The sequence below is a fragment of the Heterodontus francisci genome, chromosome 29 (assembly GCF_036365525.1).
Source record: "Heterodontus francisci isolate sHetFra1 chromosome 29, sHetFra1.hap1, whole genome shotgun sequence".
NCBI classification, from domain to species: Eukaryota; Metazoa; Chordata; class Chondrichthyes; order Heterodontiformes; family Heterodontidae; genus Heterodontus; species Heterodontus francisci.
In genome coordinates this window covers 12,144,047-12,159,949 of record NC_090399.1, presented here as the reverse complement: position 1 = coordinate 12,159,949, position 15,903 = coordinate 12,144,047, and the positions used below count along the sequence as shown (strand labels likewise).

Below are 15,903 nucleotides of genomic sequence, written 5' to 3'. Positions count from 1 at the left end.
AAGACAGAAAGCAGGAAACTACAGGCCAGTTAGATTAACATCTGTCATAGGGAAAATGCTGGAATCTATTATTAATGAAGTTATTGCAGGTCATTTAGAAAATCTCAATGCAATCAAGCAGAGTCAACATGGTTTTGTGAAAGGGAAATCGTGTTTGATGAAACTATTAGACTTCTTTGAGAAAGTAACAAGCAACATGGATAAAGGGAAATCTGTAGATGGGGTTTATTTGGATTTCCAGAAGGCATTTGACAAGATGACACATCAAAGATTACGAAATAAAATAAGTGCTCATGGTATCGGGGTAACATTAGCATGGATAGAGGATTGGTTAGCTAAAAGGAAACAGAGAGAAGCGATAAATTTTTGGGTTGGCAAACTGTAACTAATGCACTGTCAAAGAGATCACTGTTCAGGTGCTGGCGTAATTTTTAAATGGCTTCAAGCCCTGACAGGCCATTTAAACCTTTAAAGCGACAGGTGTGTGGAAAAATTTAAATTTAAATTTTATTCAAGCTTCCAGTCCTCTCTCCCATCTCCACCATGAATAATCTGTTGATTATTTGTCCTTTCCCCCCTCCCCACCCCCCAAAAAGTAAGACCTGTCCCCCCCCGAACTTCTTCCTATAACCTTCAACCCCTTCCCACCATCCCTCAACCAATTGCGTTTGTTTTTGCCAGTCCCTCTCTCCCCCCCACCCCCCAACTTCTGACCTACCTCCTGTCCTGGAAAATTCATACCTCCCCCCTCCCTACCAGTGTCATGCTTAGGATAAGGGGCAGGAATTCAGCCACTGGCCGGAATATCGGCGTGAGACGGCCGTTGGGCCGTGAGTGATTATGCATTGATTTAAGTTTATTGAAATATTTAAATGATGGTTCCGCCGCCGAGTGGCAGGGGGGCTGCCCCGAGGCCTCGCTGCTGCCGGTAAAATAGGGCGGGGCCTTCCTGGAATTATTTTCTGGGCCCTCCTGCCATGACCCGCGACGTCGGGGGCTGGTAAAATTCAGCCCAAGGAGTCTGCAAAGGGATATAAATAGGTTAAGTGAGTGGTAAAGATTTGAAAGATGGAGTATAATGTGGAAATGTGTGAACTTGTCCACTTTGGCCAGAAGAATAGAAAAGTAACGTAATATTTAAATAGAGAAAGATTGCAGAGCTTTGAGATGCAGAGGGTTCTGGGTGTCCTAGTATACAAAACACAAAATGTTTGCAGGTACAGCAAGTGATTAAGAAGGCAAATGCAATGTTGTTGTTTATTGCAAGGGCAATGGAATATAGAAGTAGAGATGTTTTGTTACGGTTGTACAGGGCATTGGTGAGACCACATCTGGAATATTGTGTACAGTTTTGGTCTCAAAGAAAGGATATAATTGCCTTGGAAGCATTTCAGAGAAGGCTCACTTGACTGATTCCTGGATGAGAGGGTTATCTTCTGAGGAAAGGTTGGACAGTTTGGACCTGCATTTATTGGAGTTTAGAAGGATGAGAGGTGATCTTCCTGAAACATGTAAGATCCTGAGGGGACTTGACAGGGTGGATGTTGATCAGATATTTCCCCTTGTGGGAAAGACAAAAACTACGGGGCACAGTTTAAAAATAAGTGTTCTCCCATTTAAGATGGAGGTGAGGAGAAATATTTTCTTTGAGGGTTGTGAATCTTTGGAACTGTCTTTCCTGGAGGGCGGTAGAGGCAGAGTCATTGAATGTTTATAAGGCAAAGGTAGACAGATTGTTTACAAACAAGGGAGGCAAGTTATGGGGAACAGGCAGGAAAGTGGAGTTGAATCTGTAAACAGATCAGCCATGAGCTTTAAAGAATGACAGAGCAGGCTGGAGAGTCCGAATGGCCGACTCCTGCTCCTAATTTGTATGTAAACAAAGTAATAGATTACAAAAAATGATCCATCAGTGTTGAGTTAGCTGCCCTCAGCCAGGGCATGCCAGCCATGGGTCAGTTGGTACCACTCTTGCCTCTGAGTCAGAAGATTATGGGTTCAAGTCCCACACCAGGACTTGAACACAAAGATCCCATTTGATGGTCTCGTGCAGAAGGAGGTTCTGCACTGTTTTTTGGATGCGATTTTAAATGTAGACACTGTCTGCTCGCTCAGGGAGATGTGAAAAATCTCTTGGCACTAATTTTTAAGAAGAATAGGGGATTTAACATAGAATGGTTACAGCACAGAAGGAGGCCATTCAGCCCATTGTGTTCCATGCTGGCTCCCTGCAAGAGCAACTCACCCATTCCCAATCCCCTGCCCACTCCCTGTAGCCCTGTAATTTATTTCTCTTCAGATAATTATTCAATTGTATTTTGAAAGCCACGATTGAATCTGTCTCCACCATCCTCTCAGGCAGTGTATTCCAAATCCCAACCACTCACTGCGTTTAACAAAAAGAATTTCCTCATGTTGCCTTTAATTCTTTTGCCATTCACCTTCTATCAATGCCCTCTGGTTCTTTACCCTTCTGCCAATGGGAACAGGTTCTCTATCGAATCTGTCCAGACCACTGGTGATTTTGAACACCTCTATCAAATCACCTCTCATCCTTCTCTTCTCCAGGACAATATTTATCCTCAATCAACATTACAAAAAACAGATTATCTGGTTATTACCACATTGCTGTTCGTGGGAGCCTGCTGTGCGTAAATTGGCTTCCACATTTCCTATATTACAACAGTGACTACACATCTAAAGTACTTCATTGATTGTAAAGTGCTTTGGGATGTCCCGAGGTCATGAAATGCAAGTCTTTTCTTTCCATTGTTTGTGTGTAAGGGAAAGGTGAGTCAGGCCTTCACATACAACATTAACACGATCCAGTCGGCTGTTGTAGCCTCCTTTGAGATTTGGTATTCAAAAAGAATTCCTCCTCTGATGAATGAGAGTCTATAAATGTGTGGGCATACCGATGAGTCAGTCAATTAATCAGATATGTGGTGTGAATGTTATCTGACACTTGTCTGGTCAAGCCTGGATTTTGACGAGGTCTTCTTTCCATGTGGAAAATGGACATTAATGATCAAAGGATGGGACAGAAATCTCGTGTCAGATTCTCATCTTTCTGTACATCACTGACGTTTCTCGGGTGGGGGAAAGATATTGATTGACACCTGAAACAGGTGGGAGTTTAATTTTAATATTCAGTTGCATTTATGCTGATGTAATTTGATGTCTATACAATTTCCTGGTGATTTTGCCTGAAATACTCCAAGTCATTTATATAAAATAGTTTCCAGAGTTGTTTTGGGGCTGAGGTATTTACTGAAATTTATTTAAAGAACTTCACAAAAAAAACTAAACAAATTTCAGTCCATTTCTCAACATGATTTGTTTTTATTTGATTTTTTTGCTGTTATCACTTTGGAGTATTGGGGACAATTATTACAATACAATCTTCACCCCGACATCAATGGCACAAATGGGAACATTCCCATGGGGAAACCCAATGTCTGAGCTCTTTAGCAGGTGAGATGGACGATTGGAGGGTTGTCAGACTTACCAGTGATGCTGTGCATTAATCCATCAGTATGGCCACAGCAGATTCTACAGGTACAGTGCACTGACCTCCATTCATCACAGGAACAGTCCTGTTCGACACCAAATCTTAAGGGAGGCCGCGACAACCCACTGGATAATAATAACAAATGCTTAGGCCCGACTCACCTTCACGCTGGATCATTCTTCAAATACGCACCAATTGTAGTATTTTATAAATATCTCTAGAGAGAGATGCAAAATAATACATGAAGAGGAAAAAATTTGACGCATAAATGTTTGTCGATGTAACACAAACAGTTCAGGAACTTCAGGCCCAGAGAGTTTTATTCCACCAAAAAACTTGCTATATTTGGCACACAGCCTGTTTATCAATGGTATGAGAGCACTGTACATATAAGAAAAAATTATGACAAATAATGTGACAAATAGTGAGATGTCACTTCTCTTTCAGACGATGATTCTTCTGCTGAGATCTCCAAGATGAAAGAGATTCACCACATTGTGCTATTACTGCTTGTGATTCTGGTCTCAGTGTACGGTAAGGATTATTATAACCTTTTTACTAAATTTATGTATAATAGCAGTAGCCCTCCTGTGGTATTACATTGAGTCAAAAGAGTCACTGTTTTGTAACAACAGCAACAGTTGTGAAATATTCAGGATAATATCAGTGTCACTGATTTACAGAGATTGAAAAAGTCCAATTCCATTTTTATTAAATCATATTCTGGGATTTTTCATTGGAATTTTGTGAATTATATTTCACAACTGTGTCCAATATTCTGTGAAAACTATAAATGAGTGGCCTTTATATCTATTCATATATTTAAAAAGTGGCCCCGAGTTTCATTGTGGGTTCTGTCAGAGGCCCGCTATAACTCCATTGTAACACACTGGGAAACTGGAAAAGACCTGCTGACATCAGGTTCCCACCAATTCCAAGATTTCTTGCTTGGTCTTGTAAGGAGAGGAACTTTTACCTTCCAGTGACTTCCGGGGAGTGGAAATTTCCTGTTCCAGAGGACCCGTTTTCCAGTTTCAGGACAAGGCATATTACTTCAATTTCGTTCATGGGATATGGATGTCACTTTAGTTTAGTTTAGTTTAGAGATACAGCACTGAAAAGTGATTTATTACTTTAACCCCTTATAGGGACTAAACCAAATCAGGAGTACATCCCTATGAATCTCCTTTTAATCACGTTCAAACCAGACAAATTCTCAGACACTTACTTGTGTCCAAAGAATTGTACTAGCTTTCCCTCAAAGAAAGAAAACCGACAGAGAATATTATCATCTTTCGTACAGACTATTTTTAATATGTATGGCTAAGTCATAAATATCCCAGATTTTAGTGTCAGGGAAACTCTTTAATACATATCTCTCCACTTAAAGAGACACAGAGAGGGGGTTCTTGTAGTTGTATACAGGATACTACATGAGACGGTTAATTAACTTTTATAGATTTATGAAAGAATTTAACATGCAATAAACTTCTTTAGTGGATACGTATATCGCAATATCAAATATTACTGAGAAATGTAACACAATCTTATTTCTAACATAGATTCCAAAAGTTTAACCTTGCTAATGTTACAGCAAAATTATCTTAGAATATCCAGAATATCCATCAAAATTTAAAGTAAACCTTTACCTTAAATACCCTGAGTAAGGAATGGAATGAGAAGTACTGTTTGAGGAACTCAACACTTCTAAGTGTTTGCTTCAGAACCTTTCATGTTTGTACTATTTCTTAGATGTCATATAGGTGCTACCCTTCTGTTTGTTTTTCTTGCTGTGAAAATCCATATTTGGTAGTATCATGAACTCACTTTCCACTTAAAGGTTTACTGGAACCCCACTGTTTTCTTTTTGAAGTTGAGAGCATTTATCTGGTCAAAATGTTTATAATTGTGTTTACTTGACCTTTTATTCCTGTAAGTCAATTTTTATTTATTATTTTATTATTTATAATTGCTTTTTTAATGGTACCTTAAAGCAACCTCTGGAGCTGATCTGTCTGCATTAACAACCCATAAACTAATTAAATTTATTGCTACCTCTTACTGAGGTCACATAGGATATTTCAATGTGTGGGTTTATCTCCAATTCCCTGGCAACAGAAATTCTATTCTGACAGGGACCTTGAAATATTTAACTCTATCTTCTTAAAGGGGAATCCCAGTGAGTCCTGAAAACTGACCATTTATTCAATCTTTAATTCTAAAAGGTATAATACACTAGTTATTTCCAAATTCTACTTAATCAATCCTAAATACCTATTTTCCATCACAATTGGCAAAGACAGCATTTATTTTGCATCAGTAGTTTCCCTTGAGCAGATGGTGGTGAGCCGCCTTCTTGAACTGCTGCAGCCCATGTGGTGTAGGTATTCCATCAGTGCTGTTATGGACGGAGTTCCAGGTTTTTGATCCAGGCACGGTGATGTATTGGAAAGTTAGGAAAAATACAAATATATTTACCTTTGTTTTTTTACAATTTTTCTCCAGGTTTACATTCTACCCTCTCTAAACTTGAGGTCATCAAAAACTCTGCTGCTCATGTCTTAACTCGCACCACGTCCCGTTTCCCTATCGCCCCTGTGCTCACTGACCTACATTGGCTCTGGTCAAGCAACGTCTTGATTTTAAAATTCTCATCCTTGTTTTCAAATCCCTCCATGGCCTCTCCCCTCTCTATCTCTGTAATCACTCCAGCTCCACCACCCTGCAAGATATCTGCGCTCCTCTAATTTCTGGCCTCTTGTGTATTTCTGATGTTAATCGCTCCATCATTGGTGGCTGTGCCTTCGGTTGCCTCGGTCCCAAGATCTGGAATTCCCTCCCTACACCTCTTTGCCTCGCTTTCCTTCTTTAACACGCTCCTTAAAACCTACTTCTTTGACCAAGCTTTTGGTCACCTGACCTCATATCTCCTTTTGTGTCGTCTTGTCATGCTTCGTTTAATAATGCTCCTGTAAAGTGCCTTGAGATGTTTTATTCAGTTAAAGACACTATATAAATAGAATTTGTTACTTCTCTTCATTATTTGCAGCCTTATTTCCTCGTAATTTGCCCTTTTCCAATATATTACTTGAGTCTTCATTCTACTTATGTCACTCTCGATCCCAATCGTGGACCGTACTATAATAAAAGCAAAATACTGCGGATGCTGGAAATCTGAAACAAAAACAAGAAATGCTGGAATCACTCAGCAGGTCTGGCAGCATCTGTGGAAAGAGAAGCAGAGTTAACGTTTCGGGTCAGTGACCCTTCTTCGGAACTGACAAATATTAGACAAGTCACAGATTATAAACAGGTGAGGTGGGGGTGGGGCAAGAGATAACAAAGAAGAAGGTGTAGATTGGACAAGGCCACATAGCTGACCAAAAGGTTACGGAGCAAAGGCAAACAATATGTTAATGGTGTGTTGAAAGACAAAGCATTAGTACAGATTAGGTGTGAAGACACTGAATATTGAACAGCAGCAAGTGCAAACCTGAAGAAAAACAACCTGAAAAAAACAGTGGGTAAGCAAACTGAACAAACTAAGATGAAATGAAATAAATGCAAAAAAAGATTGTAAAAAATGTAAAAAGGAATGTAAAAAAAGGAAGAAAAAATAACTAAAAATGAAAGTAAAATGGGGGGCTGTCATGCTCTGAAATTATTGAACTCAATGTTCAGTCCGGCAGGCTGTAGTGTGCCTAATCGGTAGATGAGATGCTGTTCCTCGAGCTTGCGTTGATGTTCACTGGAACACTGCAGCAATCCCAGGACAGAGATGTGAGCATGAGAGCAGGGGGGAGTGTTGAAATGGCAAGCAACCGGAAGCTCAGGGTCCTGCTTGCGAACTGAGCGGAGATGTTCCGCAAAGCGGTCACCCAGTCTGTGCTTGGTCTCCCCAATGTAGAGGAGACCACACTGTGAGCAGCGAATACAGTATACTACATTGAAAGAAGTACAAGTAAATCGCTGCTTCACCTGAAAGGAGTGTTTGGGGCCTGGGATAGTGAGGAGAGAGGAGGTAAATGGGCAGGTATTACACCTCCTGCGATTGCAGGGGAAGGTGCCCTGGGACGGGGACGAGGTGGTGGGGGTAATGGAGGAGTGGACCAGGGTGTCGCGGAGGGAACGATCCCTTTGGAATGCTGACAGGGGAAGGGAGGGGAAGATGCGACTGGTAGTGGCATCACGCTGGAGGTGGCGAAAATGGCGGAGGATGATCCTTTGGATATGGAGGCTGGTGGGATGAAAAGTGAGGACAAGGGGAACCCTGTCACGGTTCTGGGAGGGAGGGGAAGGGGTGAGGGTAGAGCTGCGGGGAATGGGTCGGACACGGTTGAGGGCCCTGTCAACCACAGTGGGGGGAAATCCTCGGTTGAGGAAAAAGGAGGTCATATCAGAAGCACCGTCATGGAAGGTAGCATCATCAGAGCAGATGCGTCGGAGATGGAGAAACTGGGAGAATGGAATGGAGTCCTTACAGGAGGTAGGGTGTGAAGAAGTGTAGTCGAGGTAGCTGTGGGAGTCAGTGGGCTTATAATGGATATTGGTAGACAACCTATCCCCAGAGATGGAGACAGAGAAGTCGAGGAAGGGAAGGGAAGTGTCAGAGATGGACCATGTAAAGGTGAGAGAAGGGTGGAAATTGGAAGCAAAGTTGATAAAGTTTTCTAGTTCGGGGCGGGAGCAGGAAACGGCACCGATACAGTCATCAATGTACCGGAAAAAGAGTTGGGGGAGGGGGCTTGAGTAGGACTGGAACAAAGAATGCTCGACATATCCCACAAAAAGACAGGCATAACTAGGACCCATGCGGGTACCCATAGCGACACCTTTTACTTGAAGGAAGTGCATGGAATTAAAGGAGAAGTTGTTCAATGTGAGAACAAGTTCAGCCAGGCGGAGGAGGGTGTTGGTGGATAGGGACTGGTTGGGCCTCTGTTCCAGGAAGAAGCGGAGAGCCCTCAAACCATCCTGGTGGGGGATGGAGGTGTAGAGCGATTGGACGTCCATAATGAAGAGGAGGCGGTTGGGACCAGGAAACTGGAAATTGTCAAAATGACGTAGGGCGTCAGAAGAGTCACGGATGTAGGTGGGAAGAGACTGGACCAGCGGAGAAAAGATAGAGTCTAAATAGGAAGAAATAAGTTCAGTGGGGCGGGAGCAGGCTGACACAATGGGTCTGCCGGGACAGTCCCGTTTGTGGATTTTGGGAAGGAGGTAGAAGCGGGCTGTCCGGGGTTGTGGGACTATGAGGTTGGAAGCCGTAGAGGGAAGATCTCCAGAGGAGATGAGGTCAGTGACAGTTCTTTGGACGGTGGCTTGATGTTCGGTGGTGGGGTCATGGTCCAGAGGGAGGTAGGAAGAGGTGTCTGTGAGTTGGCGTTGAGCTTCTGCAAGGTAGAGGTCGGTACGCCATACAACAACAGCACCACCCTTGTCTGTATGTTTGATGATCATGTCGGGGTTAGACCTGAGAGAACGGAGTGCTCCGTACTATGTTGTGATCGCGACTAAGATACTTTCCAACTCTTCCCTCTCCTGTATGTTCTAGTTCAGTCCCCATAATACAAGATCCATCAGTGATTCTTTTCTTGCTGGACTTGTTAAGTACTGAGTGAGAAAGAAATGCTGTATAGATTGTAAAACAAGTCTTAATACTAAATAAAACTTCATTCTTTAGAAAGCCTAAAGGAGTGAAAAAAGGAAACTAGGAAAACAGTGTGGACAGGAAAAAATTTTGGCAGGTAAAATCAAGGAAAACCCAAAGATGTTTTATCAGTACATTCAGAGCAAGAGGATAACTTAGGAAAGGGTAGGACCTATCAGAGATGTACACGAAACTTGTGCATAGATGCATGAGATGTGGGCAGGTTTCTTAATGAGTCTTTTGTCTCTGGCTTCACAAAGGAGAGGAAAGGTGCAGACATGGTAGTGAAAGAGGAGGAGGGTGAAATATTAGGTAAGATAAGCATAATGAGAGAGGAAGTGCAAGAAGGTCTGATATCCATGAAAGTGGTAAATCACCAGGGCCAGATGGATTGCATCCTAGGCTGTTAAAGGAAGCCAGGGAGGAAATAGCGGAAGCTCTGAGGATCATTTTCAAATCCTCACTAGATACAGGCAAGGCACCAGAGGATTGGAGGCCTGCGAACGTTGTATCATTGTTTAAAAAGGGTGCAAGGGACAGGCAAAATAATTATAGGCCAGTCAGTCTGACTGCAGTGGAGGGCACATTATTAGAATCAATTCTGAGAGGTCGGAGAAACTGTCACTTAGAAAATCACAGATTAATCAGGGATAGTCAGCATGGATTTGTTCAGGGAAGGTAGTGTCTTACTAACTTAATTGAATTTTTTGTGGCAGGAACAAGGAGGATTGATGAGGGTAGTGCAGTGAATGTGGTCTACATGGATTTTAGTAAGGCTTTTGACAAGGTCCCACATGGAAAACTGGTCAGAAAGTAAAAGCCCATGGAACACAGGGGAATGTGGTGAGTTGAACCCAAAATTGGCACAGTGACAGAAAACAAAGGGTAATGGTTGACGGATGTTTTTGCGAATGGACAGCGGTTTCCAGTGGCATTCCATAGGGCTCAGTGTTGGGTCCCTTGCTGTTTGTGGTTTAAATTAGTGATTTAGACTTTAACTTGGGAGGCATGATTGGGAAATTTGCAAAAGACACAAAAATTGTCCATGTGGTTGATAGTGAAGAGAATTGCTGTTGACTCCAGAATGATGTCAATGGTTTGGATGAGTGTGCAGAAAAGTGGCAAATGGAATTCAATCCAGAGAAGTGTGAGGTCATGCATTTGGGGAGGGCAAAAAGTGCAAGGGAATACATAATAAACGGGAGGATATTGAGAGAGGGTAGAAGAAGTGAGACACCTTGGAGTACATGTTCACAGGTCCCTGAAGGTGGCAGGACAGGTAGATAGAGTGGTGAAGAAGGCATATGGAATGCTTTACTTTATTGGCCGAGGTATAGAATACAAAAGCAGGGATGTAATGCTGAAACTGTATAAAACAATGATTAGGCCACAGCTGGATTATTACATACAGCCTGGTCACCACATTACAGGGATGACATAATTGCTCTGGAGAGAGTACAGAGGAGATTTGCAAGAATGTTGCCAGGGCTTGAAAATTACAGTTATGAGGAAAGATTGGATACAGAGGAGTCTGAGGGGTGACTTAATTGAGGTGTACAAAATTATGAGGGGACTCGATAGAGTAGACAGGAAGGATCTGTTTCCCCTAGAGGTGAGGTCAATTACCAGGGGGCACAGATTTAAGGTGATTGGTAGAAGGATTAGAGGCAACATGAGGAAAAACGTTTTCACCCAGAGAGTGGTGGGTGTCTGGAATTCACTGCCCGGATCAATGGTGGAGGCAGAAACCCTCGACTCATTTCAAAGGTACCTGGGCCTGCACCTAAAGTGCCATAACGTGCAAGGCTACAGACCAGGTGCTGGAAGGTGGGATTAGAATGGGCTGCTAGTTTTTTCATCAGCGCAGACTCGATTGGCTGAATTGCCTCTTTCTGTGCTGGAACTTTTCTATGGTGTTATGTGTGTGACTTGGAGGGGAACTTGCAGGTGCTGGTGTTCCCATGCTTCTGCTGTCTTTGTCCTTCTAGGTGGTAGAGGTCACGGCTTCGGATGATGCTGGCGAAGGAGCCTTGGGCGAGTTGCTGCAGTGCATCTTCTAGATGGTACACACTGCTGGCACTGTGCACCGGAGGTGGAGGGAGTGAATGTTTAAGTTGGTACCAATCAAGGGGCTGCTTTGTCCTGGATAGTGTGGAGCTTCTTGCGTGCTTTTGGAGCTGCACTCTTCGAGGCAAGTGGAGAATATTCCATCACACTCCTGACTTGTGCCTTGTAGATGGTGAACAAGCTTTGGGAAGTGAGTTACTCATCACAGAATTCCTTTCCTCTGACCTGTTTTTGTAGCCACAGTATTTATGTAGCTGGTCAACTGAAGTTTCTGGTCAATAATAACCCTCATGTTTTGGTCATGGGGGATTCAGCGATGGTGATACCACTGAATGTCAAGGCGAGGTTGTTAAATTCTCTCTTATCGGAGATGGTCATGGCCTGGCACTTTAGTGGTAATTACTATTCATGCCACTCATCAGCCTAAGCCTGAATGTGGTCCAGGTCTTGCTGCACGAGGGCACGGACTGCTTCAGTATTTGAGGATTAGCAAATATTACTGTGCATTCATCAGTGATTCATCCCCACTTCTGACCTTGTGTTGGAGGGAGGGTCATTGATATAGAAGCTGATGATGACTGGGCCTAGGACACTACCCTGAGGAAGTCCTGCAGTGATGTCCTGGGGCTGAGATGATTGACCTTAAACAACCGCAACCATCTTCCTCTGTGCTAGGTATGACTCCAGCCTGCAGAGAGTTTTCTCCCTGATATTGACTCTAGTTTTGCTCGGGCTCCTGAATGCTACAGTTGGTCAAATCCTGCCTTGATGTCAAGGGCAGTCACTCTCTCCTCACCTGTGGAATTCAGCTCTTTCACCCACATTTGGACCAAGGCGGTGATGAGGTCAGGAACTGCCTGCTCCTGTAGAACCTAAACTGAGCGTCAGTCAGCAGGTTATTGCTGAGTAAGTGCCGCTTGTACGTACTGTCGACAACCCCCTTCCATCACTTTGCGATGATAGAGAGAGGACTGATGGGGCAGTAATTGACCAGGTTGGATTTGTCCTGCTTTTTGTTGACTGGACATAACTGAGCAATTTTCCATATTGTCGGATAGATGCCAATGCTGCAGCTGTACTGGAGCAGCTTGGCTTGGGGCTTGGATAATTCTGACACACAAGTCTTCAACATTACAGCTGTTGTCAGGGCCCACAGCCTTTGCTGTATCCAGTGCGGTCATGTGTTTCTTTATATCACGTGGAGTGAATTGAATTCTGCTGGGAACCTCAGGAGGAGGCTGAGATGGATCATCCACTTGGCACTTCTGGCTGAAGATGGTTACCAACTCTTCAGCCTTGGCTGGCATTTTATCCCATCGACATGCCGGAAGGCAGGGGTTGCGGGGGTGACCCTGCCTCAACCCTCTGTTGGAGCCATGGTGGAATTCCACAACGGCTAGCCAATTAATTGCCCGCTGTCAGGAACGCTGTCGCTTCACAGGACAATCTCCCGTCTCCAGAGCTGGCAGCCAATCAGAGGGCAGGCAGTTCAGCAGGACCAGCAGTACCACTGGGAGCGGTGGCCACTGCTGGTACTGTAGGTGACCTGTAATGGCAAAGATCAAGATACCGGTAAGTGGAGTCGAGGTCACCGGGGCCAGTCAGGCAGGCCCTGGCGAGATTGTGGGGGGTTGGTGAGGATGGGGAAAGCCATCACCATCAGGGGGGGCTCTCTCTGGGCCATGGATTGCACCCAGAGGAAGGACCCTGCCCCCAAGCCTGCTGGCGGCTGCCAGGTCTGACCTGGCAGTGTCTCCACACAGGGCAGGCCCTTCTGACAGTCGTGAAATGGGAATAGGGGCTGGAAGCTCCCCTAACAGACTCTTAATTGGCCTTGGGCGGGAGGGCCATCCTCCAACTTCTCCACCATGGGCAAAATGTCATGGGGTCAGGGCAATGGTCCGACGCTACCCCATGCCATTTTGTGTTCCCCCACCCTGCCTTCTGTTCCGGTCTGCAATGGCAGGATAAAATCCAACCCCTTGTCTTCTGCACTCACGTGCTGGGCTCTGCCATTGAATTTTTGTAGCGCCTTCTGCCCCCGTTTGTTGTTTACTCGTCTTTGATCTTTGATCTGATCCTTTGGTTGTGGGATCACTTTGCTCTATCGGATGCTGTTTCTGCTGTTTAGCCTGCATGTAGTCCTGGGTTGTAGCTTCACCGGGCTGACGCCTCATTTTTAGGTTCACCTGGTGCTGCTCCTGACTTGCTCTCCTACACAACTCATTGAACCAGGATTGGTTCCCCAACTTGATGACAATGGTAGATTGAGAGATATGCTGGGCCATGAGGTTACAGATTGTGGTTGAATATAATTCTGCTGCTAATGATCCACAACACCTCATGGATTTCCAGTTTTGAGCTGCTAGATCTGTTATGAATCTGTCCCAGTTAGCACAGTGGTAGTGCCACACAACACAATGGATGATGTCCTAAGGGTGAATATGGGACTTGACCTAAACAAAGACTGAGCTGTGGTCACTCCTGCCAATACTGTCATGGAGATATGGATAGATGCATCTGTGACCAGTAAATTGGTGAAGATGAAATCAAGTAAGTTTTTCTCTCGTGTTGTTTCTCACCACTTTCCGCAGGCCCAGTCTGGAAGGTATGTCCTCAGGACTCGACCAGCTCGGTCAGTAGTGGTGCTACCAAGCCACTCTTGGACATTGAAGTTCCCCACCCAGAGTACGTTTTGTGCCCTTGCTATTTCGTTCAACTCTTCAAAATGGAGAAGTGCTGATCCATCAGCTGACGGAGGTTGGTAGGCAGTTCAGTCTGTTTGACCCCACAAAGTCAATGTAATGGACTCCCAGGGCAACTCCCTCCACACTGTATACCACTGCCACCTCTTGTTGGTCTGTCCTGCTGGTGGGACAGGACATACCCAGGGATGGTAATGTAGGTGTCTGGAATATTGGCCTAAAGGCATGATTCAGTGAGAATGATTGACTATGTCAGGCTGTTGCTTGACCAGTCTGTGGGACAGCCCCCCCCAATTTTGGCAGAAGCCCCCATATGTTAGTGAGGAGGAGTTTCCAAGGTTGAGTCGGCAGGATGTGCCTTTATTTTTCCCAGTGCTGAGGTTGATGCCAGGAGGTCTGGCCAGTTTTATTCTTTGACTTTTTTTGTAGCATTTTAATATAACTGAGTGCCTTGCTTGGCCACTTCAGGGGCAGTTAAGAGTCAACCACATTGCTGGAGGGGCATGTTGGCCAGACAAGGTAAGGATGGCAGATTTGCTTGCCTAAAAAAAATTAGTGAACCAGATGACAACCCAGTAGTTTCATGATCATCATTACTGAGACTAGCTTTTTATTCAGTTAATTGAATTTAAATTTCCCAGGTGCTGTGGTGGGATTTGAACCCATGACTCTAGATCATTAGCCTAGGCTTCGATTGCTAGTTTAGTAATTTGTCCACTCTACGACTGTTCCCAACTAGAAGTAGTGCATCAAGTGAGATGAGACGTACCCATCTCGAAATGGGTGCCAGTACATCCCAACAGGAGATCCTGGTTCTCTCCTGCCTGTGGGCAGTCTTAGACTATATACACAGCAGATTTATGAAGATGTTGGTAAATGACAGAGCAGAGGAAGCAGCACCTTGAGCCCTTGTCATTTTCCTTCATGACTTTGACCATTCCTGTCAGTTCTCATGGTGGTTTTATAGGCATGACTGTGATTGATCTGTTGAGAGCTCCAGGTATGAAATTATTGGCCCCCACTGGTATTGTAGCACACAGCTGCTTTAGAATGAAGGGGTTCTGCAGACAGGAAACAACATATGAACATATGAATTAGGAGCAGGAGTAGGCCATTCGGCCCTTCGTGCCTGCTCTGCCATTTAATAGGATCATGGCTGATCTGATTGTGGCCTCAACTCCACTTTCTAGCCTGCTCCTGATACCCTTTGACTCTCTTGCTAGTCAAGAATTTATCTACACAAACACTGCATTCTTGATTAGTGGGAAATCTCTGAGGGTCCAGTGAATGGGCTGTTTTAATGGGTCCATGCCTTATATGAAGGAATAGTAGCAATATGTGTAGAGGTGCCTGTCCTCACATTGGGTCTTCTTTCAATGAAGAGAGAGAGAGTTTGCTCACATTTATTATCTGCTGCTGTGACTCTGTTCCTAGTTAAAGTCCAAGTTGAAGGTACCTGCTCCAGATCACCTTGTCCATTCCCCAAACTGTTGCTCACTGCTGAATTTGGATACTAATTTCCTCACTGGGACTCGACTCCTACCTGATCTTCTGGACCTTTCGCTGCTGAGATTCTGCTCTGTTACTGTCTGACTGGGAGGTCCTTTCCTGCTACTGAAAGTTAATCCTCTGTTGGACTTGGGTGACTTGCTCCTTGCAAAAAAGGAATGCTGTTTCACTACTCTGCTGTCAGATGACCACCAAAGCATCATGAGTGAAAGCAGGAATCTTGCCCTTGCCCATCACTGCAAAAATCTCAAATGTTCCCACACCTCTACTTTTATCCAACTGTATCTCTCCTCCTTTTCTCAAAGCCAGCAGTGCTGCTTTTGTTGTCTTAAAACTCACACTTGCAAACAACAAGCTTCCTGGCCTGGCTTCCTGTGTGTGGTTGAAATTAAGGGGAGGGCTCTAAACCAGGTGAAGAGTGTAGGTGTGCAGAAATGAAGGGGAATGAGACAGGTGGAAAA

At 44.3% G+C, this 15,903-nt stretch overlaps 1 protein-coding gene across 1 annotated transcript in view; it reads left to right on the top strand.

Annotated features, from left to right (window-relative positions):
* Positions 1-15,903, top strand: part of LOC137346122 (butyrophilin subfamily 3 member A1-like) — an 83,826-nt gene that overhangs the window by 11,068 nt on the left and 56,855 nt on the right. The window contains exon 2 of the mRNA XM_068009434.1: positions 3,959-4,045. Within this exon, the coding sequence (XP_067865535.1) occupies positions 3,988-4,045 (58 nt within the window). The 5' untranslated portion in view covers positions 3,959-3,987. The remainder of the gene's footprint in view (positions 1-3,958; positions 4,046-15,903) is intronic.